The sequence below is a fragment of the Xenopus laevis genome, chromosome 3L, assembly GCF_017654675.1.
Source record: "Xenopus laevis strain J_2021 chromosome 3L, Xenopus_laevis_v10.1, whole genome shotgun sequence".
NCBI lineage: Eukaryota > Metazoa > Chordata > Amphibia > Anura > Pipidae > Xenopus > Xenopus laevis.
This window is the reverse complement of record NC_054375.1, coordinates 133688472-133702011: the sequence shown is the minus strand read 5'-3', so window position 1 is coordinate 133702011 and position 13540 is coordinate 133688472. Positions and strand designations below refer to the sequence as shown.

Here is a 13540-nt window from a genome sequence, read left to right as displayed (position 1 = left end):
TCACCAGGGACTGTGGGTGTTGCCCACATTGCTGTTGTTGTTGTTGCCACAAAAGGTAAATAGGTTATGGGTGGAGAAGCTTATAGCTGGGGCAGGGGGGCACGAGTGGGGCAAGGAGGGCAGTGACTGGGGTGGCCACGACTGGTGTGGAGGGGTCTCTGAGTTTGCAGCCCCCCGACACTGGATAATTGTGTATGTTGTGGAGGTACACTGAATATTGTCCAAATTAAATTTTAACTTGTGCCCGTTTCCCTGTTTATAGTATTCACTGACCTCCCCCAGAAATCTTGAATGGAAGGGCACAGCCAAAGATGGTGCAACAAGATCAGCGGGTGCGTTGGGACATTTTAGACAGATGTCCATGGGGAGAGTTCCAATGCTGCGTTGCCTTAGTGGTGTTAGGTATAAAGTTAAGAATGACTGGCTCTGTGAGTTCAATCTGATATAAGGGAGACACTATTGAGACAACAGCAGCTGAGTCCAAGGAAGAATGGTCAGAAATAACCACCCAAGAAAGGGTGTACCTATAAAAATGAATGGCTTTTCTAATTACGAGAGTTCATATGTAATATATGTAATAGAATGTCCATGTGAGTGTACGTTGGTCAAACCTCTTGCAGTATCAGAGAACACATTCCTCAACATAAGTCAGCCATTAACACTAAAGAAAATGGACCAAGCCGTCTCATGTCATTTTCTCAAAGAAGGCCATGGGGTGCAACAACGAAAATTCCAAATTGTAGATGATGTTCCAAAAAAAAGTAGAGGAGGTGATAGAATGACACGAGACATTGGCATCCCATGGCATTAATACTAAAAGTTAACTCAAAGGCGAACAACCCCATTAAGTGGTATTTATCGACAATTTAAAATCAGCTATTTATTGTGAGTTTTTAATTGTATTTTATTCAATTTATTTTTGGAAAGGAAAGTCGTTTCACACTTGGGGATGCCACATGTAAGGCACCCCAAGGGATTGTATTGACTTACCTGAAATACTGGGCTGTTGCTCCTATCAGCAGGAAACTGCACCGGCCCGGGGTTATACCAGTGAGCACCACGGAGCGATCCTATTCTGTCTTCTTTCTTCAAATTTCCCGGGGGAGACGCATGCGCAGTAGAATAAAATAGGCAACTTTTTAGTTAAAGTTTGGCTTTTCAGTAATGCGCATGTGCAGCTGTGAGAGGCGAGGAGAAGACGGAAGAGGATTGATCCGTGGTGCTCACTGGAACAACCCCGGGTCGGTGCAGTTTTCTGCTGACAGGAGCACCGGCCCAGGGTGTCAGGTAAGTAAATACAGTCACTTGAGGTTGCCTAACATTTAGCACCCCCAAGCAGGGTTGCCAGGTCTAATTCTCAAAACCAGCCAAAGTCAGCTACAAAACCAGCCCAAAACTAGCCAATTTTCGCTGCGGTTTCGCAGATTTATTCACCGGCGGTCAAAATTCGCCTCAAATTCGCGCCTGGCGAATAAATTCTCCCATCACTATTAGTAACCCAATTTGGCTGGAAAACCGCCAACTTGACAACTCTACCCCCAAGTGTAAAACGACTTTCCTTCTCCTTTAAGGGAAAAAATTTGTACTTTTGGTAAATGGTGAAGAGAACTTGCACTAAATGTAAGAGATAAGTGATATAGAATGTATCTGAATTGTATTTTTTACCAAATATTTTTTTCAGTTGGATTAGGTATTATTATTATTTACATGTATTTATATAGCGCCAACATATTTTGCAGTGCTGTAATATAATATGACCTTGTATAACTGGTTTGGCTGTGGCCCAGATCAAGTTCTAATCTTACCAATGTCCAATATTGTTGTCTGTATAGTTTTCATAGTGTTGTTTAAGGCCGTTTCCAAAGTCATCATTGTTAAGGTATGAGGGGAAGCTCCAGTTATTTGAAATTGCCAGTGGTTTTTCTACAGGAGCTCCAGAATAACAGGGTCGTTAGTTATATGTGAGAGGTGGTGCAAGGATATGATGCCATTGGTTTATGGTATCTCTCTGTACAAGACATCCAAAATAAAAATATATAGGGGCAAATTCACTAACCGGCTTCATGCACATCGCAACACTTCACCAGGCGAAAATTCGCCTGGACAAGGCTAATTCACGAAGATCCGAAGTTGCCCACAGGGTACTGAACGCTGGCGAAATTGTGCCAGCGAAATTACGCTCAGCAATTCGAAGTTACGCTAGCGTTGGCTAATTAGCATACTGCGTGCAGTTCAAGTACAATGGACGTATATGCTGCAGCAAATACATTACACTACACAAGGCCAGGGAACCTTAATAAAATTATATAAAGTTGTTATAATGCCCTACATATGTGCCCACAGTATAGTTTAGGTGCCATATGTTAGCAAATGTAGGGGGGAAGGAGGGTACCCCCCCAAAAACTTTACGATCTTTTTCAGTCTATCACCCTTTAAATAGGAAAAAACGCCAGCGTTTTTTGGGACCACTCTATCTTCACCTGGTCTGAGGTGGCGAAAGTCTGGCGATAGAGGTTACAGTCAGTAAAATCAAAAACGTAGTGAATTTGCGTAGTAACGCTCTTTCGCCAGACCGTAAATTCGCCTGGCGTAAGAGTGCGAAGTTGCGCCAGAGTCTATATCCTTGGCGAAATTACACCAGCTACTGTGTATCGGCGAAGTGCCAAAAGGACGTCATGCTGGTGAATTTTGGCCAGCGTTAGCCACTTCGCCCTTTAGTAAATTTCCCCCATAGACTGCAGCCAAAACTTCCAATAAAAAGAATGATATCTTTATTTGCTGGACAACTAAAGATATCATTATTTTCATTAGAAGTTCTTATCTCTCCTTGTACATGCTGTAAATGCAGGCGGTGATCCCAGATTAAGCAACACTGATATAAACTGTACTGGCTCCATATTGGCCACCTATCAATCTATACCACCCTATTGTACAGTTGCTGACCTTTGAGGCCAATGGCAGTTACCCATACTTTCACCAGCTAAAATACTATTGCCTTTGTTACTTAAAGGGATACTGTCAAGGGAAAACATGTTTTTTTTCAAAATGCAGCAGATAATAGTGCTGCTCCAGCAGACTTCTGCATTGAAATCTGTTTTTCAAAATAGCAAACTGTTTTTTTATATTTAATTTTGAAATCTGACATGGGGCTAGACATATTGTCAGTTTCCCTGGTGCCTCCAGTCCTGTGACTTGTGTATCTTTGCAAGTTTAAGTGATATCACCTCTTCTCTTCCCTCCCCAGCGGCCCATAGCAGAACAATGGGAAGGTAACCAGATTGCAGCCCCCTGGTAGATATAAGAACAGCACTCAATTATAAAAATCCAAGTCTCCCTGCGACTCCTTCAGTTACACTGAGTAAGAGAAACAACAGCCTGTCAGAAAGCAGTTCCATAGTGCAACACTGGCTCTTTCTAAAAGCACATTACCAGGCAAAATGACCTGAGATGGCGCCTACACACCAATATTACAACTAAAAAATACACTTGTTGGGTTATGAATTACATTTTATATGGTAGAGTGAATTATTTTCAGTGTAAACAGTGTCATTTAGGAATAAAAACGACACCATAAAAATCATGACAGAATCCCTTGAAATGTGCAACTGGAGTCTAGTATGAAGCCAAGATAATTCAAATGCCCCATGTTAATGATAGGAAAGACATTTCAGCAATTGCTGGCTTGGTTGGCACCAATCTTTTGCCCTGCCAGTACTGCCTTCAGGTAAATGTTTAACAGGTCTAATCTGAATTTTATCTGATCTTATCTAAGACTGGCAACTGTGTCTACACAAGAACACAATGGGGGCAGATTCATTAAAGGACGAATTGTCGAAATCTACCCATTCGCATACATCGCACCACTTCACCAGGTGCAAATTTACTACCACTACGCTAATTTACTAATATGCGACATTTCACCCTGGGCAACGAATGCTGGCGACTTTTCACTACTGTTACTTCGGCAAAAGATGCACTAGCGCTCGTTTGTGCCTTGTTAAATGTTGGTGCAAATGCTTGAAGTTACCACTTTTTATTACAAATGTCCAGGGAACCTTAATAAAGACAATAGAATTGATATAATGTCCTACACATGAACAAAAGTCGCCAGAGTTTTTGGAACTTTAATGCATTTTCGGCTCACAGGATGTGATGTAAGTGACAGAAGATTGAGGAAGATTTAGCTTCTTTTTAGCACTTTGCCTGGTCTGATGTGGCGAAGTCAACTCTGGCGAAACAGGTATCGTTAAGTAAAATCCGCACTTTACTGAAATTTACTGTAGCGAATTGTCGCTAGTTTTAGCCACTTCTTGCTTTAGTGAATCTGCCCCCATGTGGGAACAAGGTGAAAATGTGCAAAAATTCAGATGCAATGCAAGTAAAATGGTTTTGCACCATGCAGCAAGCTACCTACATCTGCAAATATTTTCAAGGCAGTAAAGCCTTATTGTGTGATTAAATGTAGGCCCTCACATTGGGAAAAGTCTGGGCCCCTATTCTTAATACAGGATCTGGGTAGACATTTTGTCTTTTATATACTCCATTTCCTGGACCAGCACAGAAGCTCAGCAGCTCTACAACAGTATTAATCTGGTCTGTAAAAGTTTCCCAGAGGAGCTCACCATCTTGCAGCTTGACCAGGGGTGCCAACCTTTTTTCACCTGTCTGCCACATTCAAATGTAAATAAAAGTTGAAGAGCAACATAAGCATGTACAGAGTTCCCAGGGGTGCCAAATCAGGGCTGTGATTGACTATTTGATAGCCCCTATGTGGACTGACAGCCTACAGGAGACTGTTTGGCAGTACATCTGTTTTTTTATGCAACTAAAACTTGCCTCCAAGCCTATAATTCAAAAATAAGCACCTGTTTTGAGGCCACAGGGAACCAGTGCCGGGCCAAGTCGACTGCCCTGGGCAACCCAGCCGATTACGTCGCCCCCCTCGCGTGCAGAAGGAGGAAGCGTGAGTGTGCATGCGCAGAAGAGCGGCGAGCCCCGTGCAAGAGAAGATGAAGCGAGAGTGCGCATGTGCCTAAGAGCACGCTGATGCCGATGCTGCAAGATCTGCACAAAATGGTCCTAACTAGGTGAAGGTGTAAAGACATACGTGCCTGGCGCCCCTCTGCGTTTGCGCCCTAGGCACGTGCCTCTTCTGCCTACCCCTAATTCTGGCCCTGCTGGGAACAACATCCAAGAGATTGGTGAGCAACATGTTGTTTGCAAGCCACTAGTTGGGGATCACTGTGTTAGACCATCTTCTGAGTCAGTGACACTGCACATGCTCAGTGTGCTCTTGGGAGCTGTTGAGCTTCAAGCTACAGTACAGCTACAAAGCTACAGTAATGTATGAATGTTGAGACAGCATGCATAATCTGCATACAGTGGCTGATTTCCAATCATTGTGGCCCTGGGAACTTGCTTGTAAAAGTAAAATGGGGGGCATCCTTATTTCACTACTGATGTCAAACCTCCCATTGTTGAAGAACAGTCCCACTTTGTGCACCTAAAAAAGGGGCCGGGCTTCATGGGGAAATGAGTTTGGGTGGATCTTGTGCATAACTGCATCAAGGCATAATCTTCTTTGTCCCTCATTTGATCATTCAGATGTTGAGATATATGCAATGTGGCCCATTTGAAGCCCCTAAATATTTGCCCCTCTAGCTCCAGGCCTTTGTTGCCTTCCTACAAATCCAGACCTGTGTACATTCTTGTGATGTGAGTGTGACTACACCTCTTGTCCCTGAACATGTGAGTGTAAAGCTTAATTGGTACGTGCAATAACTCCAGCCTATCAGTAGCTGTGTGCTTACCCCCCTCCCAATAAGAACTTCCAATTGCTTTTCCTGTAGTATTGCACAAACCCTTTGCACACTACATGTACATTCGAAATAACCGCAGATTGCTGTGATGTAACTTCCTTTGGTGAATCACCCCCCTCCCCAGCCCAGTCGTTTTCTCTTTAAATAACAGAGTTATAACAGAGTTAATTTTTATATATTCATTTTGTAGGCGACAAGTTTACTTTTTCTCCCTCATTCTCATCCGCTCTAATGAAGGAAAAGCCCAGTTGATGTGACACCAACATCTGACTGTTGTCTTGCATTCCTTTGTGTGCGGCCGCTCAGTACTTGCTCAGACAATAAAAGATGCAGAAATCCCTACATTGCATAACCAGTGGGATGTGGCCATTGGCTGACAGAGTATAAAAGCAATGAGCAGAGACAGCAGGCATTAGCATTAGCATTAGCAAGTATCCAGCAAAGCACCTGCCCTTGGGACACAGATTCAAGGTATCAGCTGCAGTATATTCATAGCTCTCCCTACTTCTATTCTGCTTGTCATCATAAGTTTTTAGACACAACATAACCCTGCACTTTTTTTTTCTGCAAACAGAACTAAAAAAAAAAAGATGTCACTGGTTCCTGACTTGAATTCCATCCCCATGGAGAGCTGCAGGTATGGGATCCGATACTATAACGTTTGTTTTGGATTAGAAATTAAAATTATATATTTATATTAATGTTTTTTTTTTTCTTTGCAGTGGGGACCATGAAATGTTTTACAGTGATAGCCCATCAGGAATGAAGGTAATTTTTTAATAACAATTGATTATCGAATAGCTGAGAATGACGAGCGCTATAAGAGGGGTGGTTCACCTTTAAGTTAACATTTAGTATGTTATAGAATGTCCAATTCTAAGCAACTTTTCAGTTGGTCTTCATTATTTTTTTTTTTTATAGTTTCTAAATGATTTGCCTTCTTCTTCTGACTATTTCCAGCTTTCAAATGGGGGTCACTGACCCCATCTAAAAACAAATGCTCTGTAAGGCTACACATTTATTGTTACTGATACTTTTTATTACTTATATTTCTATTCAGACCCTCTCCTTTTTATATTTCATTCTCTTATTCAAATCAATGCATGGTCGCTAGGGAAGTTTGGACCCCGGCAAACTTGAGAGCTGATGAATAAAAAGCTAAATAACTCAAAAACCACAAATAATACAAAATGAAAACCTACTGCAATTGGTCTCAGAATATCACTCTCTACATCATACTAAAAGTTGATTCAAAAATGAACAACAAAAAGTTACTAGAGACAGCTATTTGCAGTGCTTGGCAAAGTACGATGGGCGATAATGTTGTTGCAAATAGTATTGGCTTACATGAAAATCAAAATCCGACTATATAGTAATTACCCTTTTGCTTTGTTTGTTCCTAGCTTTTTTAAAGGTGTAACTGATTCAGTCTAAGGTTTCAACCTTCCCTGTGAATGCACAGTTCACATTATATCACCTACCATAGGCCTCATATTGTGTTATAGTTCCATTAGAAGTGGCTAAAAGGGAGCATGGCTAGTAGCATGTTCTGGGACAATGTTCTTTTGAACATAAACTTCATGTTACTCAGAATTTAAAATCATAAATATGTGTATTGTTTTCTGAGTTTACAACCGGTTACCATAAACTGATATAAATAAAAGTATGGTCCAAGCAGCATTATACCATATTAACTTTTGCCTTTGTTTCAACAGAACTACATGGAAGATGATTCTCAGTGGCAATCAAACCCCAGCCATTGCTCCCCATACAAACTAGATGTTCATGTGCAGATCACACATGGAAAAGGCTCATTACTCTCCTTCAGAAAAGCCATCATCCTTGTGGTTGCTGTGGAAAAACTGAAAAGGGGAACAAAAACATTTTTCGGGGATGAGGATTTATTGGGCCTTCTGGATAGCATTTTTGTGGAAGGTAAATGAATGTGAGAATCCCATGTTGTCTGATCAACAGTAAATGTGCACCCTACCGGGGTTGTTTACCATCGGCTTAATTTATGGGGCAGATTCACTAAGCTCGAGTGAAGGATTCGAATGAAAAATACTTCGAATTTCGAAGTATTTTTTGGGTACTTCGACCATCGAATTGGTTAAATTCGTTCGAATTCGATTGAAATCGAACGATTCGAAGTAAAAATCGTTTGACTATTCGACCATTCGATAGTCGAAGTACTTGCCCTTTAAAAAAAACTTCGACCCCCTACTTCGGCAGCTAAAAGCTACCGAAGTCAATGTTAGCCTATGAGGAAGGTCCCCATAGGCTTGCTAACCTTTTTTTGATCGAAGGATTTTCGTTCGATCGTTGGATTAAAATCCTTCGAATCGTTCGATTCGAAGGATTTAATCGTTCGATCGAACGAAAAATCCTTCGATCGTTCGATCGCAGGATTAGCGCTAAATCCTTCGACTTCAATATTCGAAGTCGAAGGATTTCAATTCGAGGGTCGAATTTCGAAGTATTTTTTACTTCGAAATTCGACCCTTAGTGAATCTGCCCCCATAGTATTATGCAGTGAGGGATATTCTGATACAATTTGCAATTGGTTTTCACTTTTTATTACTTGTGGTTTTTGAGTTATTTAGCTTTTAATTCAGCAGCTCTCCAGTTTGCAATTTCAGCAATCTGGTTACTAGGATCCAAATGACCCTAGTAATTATGCAATGATTTGAATAGGAGACTGGAATATGAATAGGAGAGGCCTGAATAGCAAGAAGAGTAATAAAAAGTAGCAATAATAATACATTTGTAGCCTTACTGGGCAGTTGTTGTTTAGAGGGAGTCAGTGACCCCCATTTGAAGACAAATAATTCAAAAACTATATAAAAATAAAATAATGAAGACCAATTGAAAAGTTGGTTAGAATTTTTCTATAACATACTAAAAGTTAACTTAAAGGTGAACCACCAGTTTAAGATAAAAGACACACAGTATTGGGACACATCTCATCAGAGCAGTTTTTTCAGGTTTTGGCCCAAATGATTAGTGTCCCACATTTTCTCTGCCTGAATGCTAAGTGTGACACTAATCTAAACAAGCAACACGAATATGTTTTGTTTAAAAATTTGTTTCCATCACATTTTAATCTGCAAATAAATTAGGGTTCAGATTTGGTTTGGATTTCAGGCAAATTTTTTGTAGAGGTTCCAGTATTTGACCCACTCCCAGAATTTTGGATTTGATGCATTGTTCCCACTTGGTGACAGATATAATGTGAAAGCCTTGGCAAAATATGCAGTAAATAAACATTCACCCCAAATGTCACTCTAAAGGTGGCCATAGATGCAAAGATCTGCTCGTTTGGCAACATCGCCAAACGAGCGGATCTTTCCCCGATATGCCATTAACAAACATGGATATATCGGGTGTAATCTGATTGTTCGGCCGCATGGCCGAACGATCCGATTACGATGTGCCCTGGGTTCCGGCGGGATCGGTCGGGTCAAAATCAAACCTGACCGATCGACCAAACGACCGATCTCCGCCGGACGAAAGAAGTCGGGACACGCCACACACGATCTGAAAATCGTACGAATCCTCGATTCGTACGATCGGATCTGTGTGTCTATGGCCACCTTAAGCGGCTGGAGATCCCCTTCCTGTTCAACCATAGGTTTGAGAGGACCAGTCCAAACATTTGGGAAACTATGCCTTAGAACAAGTCAATATCTCCATATGCCTTTGCTGCTGTTGAGCTTTGATTCCTAAAGGTGCAAAAAATAACCCAATAATTCTAAAAATAAAATATGTAGAGCCACATGTTGTCCATATTTGGAATCATAACCACTGTTCCATGTCCCATTACAGCTTTCCCAGGGAATACAGGGGTTACTGTTGTCCAACAATTATCAGACTTCCCAGAAACTTGAATTATTACCAATTATTACCAAGAAATGTTGCCAATCCATCTCATTATTTGTACTGTAAAAACACCACTCCTCCTAAATTCTAATTCCATATATAACCCATGCTTTGATCATTGAACTTACGAGTGCTCCTGTGTTTTAATTTCCAGAGGAAATTGCTTTCAGCCAAGCCACAGAAACGTTTGCCTCCACTTCCAGGTACCGCTATCAGAGGGCCGCCACTTGCAGGATTAAGGATGCTTCAAACAAGTGCTTTGTCATGCAGTCGTTCCATGGGAATGCCCAGCTGGTGGCTTTGCAGTTACAAGGGTCTAACATTGAAAGAGAGGGTAAGACTGCCCTGTATTAAACTCAATCAGTAGAAGTACAAAAGTTATAAACGTATTGATATAATAAATGTAAAAACATAAGGTTTGGAGTTTGTGACTTTGCCAAAAATAAGCACCTACTTTGAGGCCACTGGGAACAACATCCAAAGGGTTGGTCAGCAACATGTTACTTGTGAGCCACTGATGGCAGAAAGGGCTTTTATTAGTTTGTTAGCCAGGACTCTGTAGCTCTTGCACCTTTTTTCTAATATTTTCTCCACTTCTGTTTTGCAGAGAAAGTAAGCATGACTTTTTATACCTCCACGCCACTTCCAGGTGGAAACAAAAGGCCCGTTGCTTTGGGACTCTCTAAAAGCAATCTGTATCTGTCCTGCATTGCAACAGGAGATGATCAAGAGTCTCCAAAGATTTACTTGGAGGTTAGTACCATCCACCAAATACATCTGTCACTCTCTTCTATGCCAGAGGGGTAATAGTTGCTAACTGGATGCTAATGTTCAGGCTGGTTAAGTCAAGGCTGGTTAACTAGTAAGACTAACCTGCCTTGTGAGGTGGTTGCATTGAAAATATGAAAATATATGGGAACTCCGGTAAGAGGGCAGACTAGTAGATGGTTACAAGGGACTGATATGATTAATAAATTAGCAGTCTGGGATAAGTCAGTAATACCCTCCTTGTAAAATACTCATTACGGCCAGCTATTTGAGAACATGCTGACACTATCATGCTGGGAAAGCCCCACTATTACCCTGCTTTACCCTGGTGAGGGGGGTTTACTTCATGTTTTTTTCACCAACTACACTGTAGCACTTCCCCTGTCCGGCAGTTTTAAGTAGTGGATATGGTAATCACTAAAGTCAAAAGGATTGTTTCAAGAACAGGATCATACAAAGCCTCTGCCCCTGTCCAATTAAGTTACTTAACAATGTACTAGAATGGGGGTCCCCAACCTTTTTACCCTTGAGCTACATTTAAATGTAAAAATAGTCGGGGAGCAAGCATGAAAATAGTTCCATAGTAACAAATAAGGGTTGTGGTTGGCTATTTGGTAGCCTCTATGTGGACAGGCAGGAGACAGGAGGCTCTGCTTGGCAGTATATCTGGGTTTATGCAACCATAACTTGCCGAAAAGCCAAAAAATAAGCACCTACTTTGAGGCCACTGGGAACAACATCCAAAGGGTTGGTCAGCAACATGTTACTTGTGAGTCACTGATTGGGGATCACTTTACTTGAATGAGCACAGGTTAGTGAGTTGCTTCCTGCACAAACTAGATGTACAAGCTTATAGACCACTTGCATTGGTGGGCTATTTAGTATAACTCTCAACAAACCACATTAGACAACTGAGTGGCCAAACAATTCAAAAAGCTGTGCCCAGTTATGCCCAGTCCCAAACCCTAGATTTACAGTAATCTCTACTCCTTTTGGGGTCTACAGACACACCATATTTAAGTAGACCACATCTTAACATTGTTGATCTCCCAAAATATTTTATGGGCCTGAGGTTTCCTGTACCTACCTAGACATATTTTGCTGTCCCCAGAGCTTGTGTCCAGTCCTGACATTTTTTTTGTACCTGCTTAGGTATATGATGGTGCTCCGATCACTAAATACACCATAAAGTGAGGTTCCCCAACATTTTTTTTTTTACCTGTGAGCACATTCAGATAGAAAAAGAGTTGGGGAGAAACACAAGCATGAAAAATGTTCCTTGGTGGTGCAAAAGAAATGCTGACATTGGCCATTTGTTAGCCTCTATGTGAACTGGCCGTTTACACGAGGGTCTGTTTGGCAGTATTCCTGGTTTTTATACAACCAAAACTTGTCTCTAAACCTGGAATTCAAAAATTAGCACCTGCTGGGAGCAACATCCGAGGGGTTAGTAAGCAACATGTTGCTCCCGAGCCACTGGTTGAGGATCACTGCCCTAGAGTGAAATAATGTTGGTTCTGGTTCAAGTAAATGAAAAAGAACTAGAACTTTGCAATGGAAAGTGACTTTAAATCCGTTGTCCAGCTTTATTCATATTCATATCATATTAAGATATTCATCAAGATATTCAGTCATATAAGGATATGGGCTGTTTTAAGAGTCAGTTTCTAACTGTAGTTTGCTCCATTTACATGTCACAAGCATAAATTGTCATTTTTCTTCTCAGTGTCTTTATTCTTTTGTGCTTCCCTCCATTAGAAAATAAGCAACATCAAAGACCTGAAGGGCGAGGACTTAAACCGTTTCATCTTCATGAAGTCTCGGAATGGCCTCAAAGCAACCTCCACCCACAGCTTTGAATCGGCTGCATTTCCAGGCTGGTACATCAGCACTTCCCAAAGGGAAAATGAGCTGGTGCAGATAGTTCATCAGAAGAACCAGGAAGACATCAAAGATTTTAATATTTTCCCAACTGCCTGATTGTTCGTGTGCCATCCAACCAACTGCGTGTATGTACTAAGTACAAAGCAGACCAATGCGTGATGGAAGATATCCACCTCCGGAGAAGGAGAAATCTTCCTCCTGAGTTTTATAAAGCAGAAAATAGAGGGAAATGGTTCAGAAATCTCATCACAGCATTTGCTTAATCACATTGTACTTTTTTGACTTTCATAAAGTCAGAGACTTTCTTACTGAGAGTATACAACTACTTTTAGAAGTTTATTTATTGATATTCTGGTCGGGACACTGGTATACTGCTGATATAATGAGCAAATACGTACTTATTTTATATTATATCTTTATATGTGAACTGTTATTTATACTATTTATGTATGATAAATCATATTTATTATATCAGTGTGAAATAATATTTGATATTTCTATACACAGTAGTGTTTTGATTTGTGTTTTCCACTGCAGAATGTTTGAATAAAATAATCCTGTTTCTAAATAATTATTCAGGTGAGACTTTTGGCCACATTTATGAAACATTGGGCAAAGCTCAAAAAAGGGAACAATTCACCATTTTATTATGTACTTTGCACACTGCCCTGCTTCTTGTGCCCAGAAACATAGTTATTTGCAATTCTAGAAATTCTGCCTCTGTCTATATGTTTGCTGGTGCTGAATTCAGAGGGAGCGATAGGTGGCCAGAACTGTCAGTCATTCAGAAATGCTGAGGATCCGCCATATTCCAGTATCTTGTTCCAGTCGATGCATGGTTGCTCGTGTAATTTGGGTACAGCTAGGGCTGAAGGCAGGACAATGTCACTCCCCAATTGAAGGGGTCATCATAAGGATTATGCGATATTTGCGATTCAGAGGCAGTTCTACAGGATCATCAAGATTCCTAGGAGCACACATGGCTGTTTTGTTTTAAGCCAAGTCACCGTCCCAGGTGCTTTTTAGGAAGGGAGGAAGCCCTCTGTCATGGATCCCATTTTTGCTCCCACTTACTCTGTTTTTTTTTCTTTATGCCACCTATATTTGTGGGTGCTTTTCCCCCCTTTCCAGCATTTAGTTGCTGAATCCCAGGAACGTATCTTTATAAAACAGGCCAAACAGCGCACAGA

General features: G+C 41.1%; 1 protein-coding gene across 1 annotated transcript; it reads left to right on the top strand.

The window, feature by feature from the left end:
* Positions 1-6223: 6223 nt before the first annotated feature.
* Positions 6224-12877, top strand: il1b.L (interleukin 1 beta L homeolog). The gene is made up of 7 exons (XM_041586983.1): positions 6224-6290; positions 6394-6456; positions 6542-6587; positions 7535-7754; positions 9853-10032; positions 10306-10451; positions 12225-12877. The coding sequence occupies exons 2-7, from the start codon at positions 6410-6412 to the stop codon at positions 12444-12446; spliced, it is 861 nt and encodes a 286-aa protein (XP_041442917.1). The 5' UTR covers positions 6224-6290; positions 6394-6409; the 3' UTR covers positions 12447-12877.
* Positions 12878-13540: the final 663 nt, after the last annotated feature.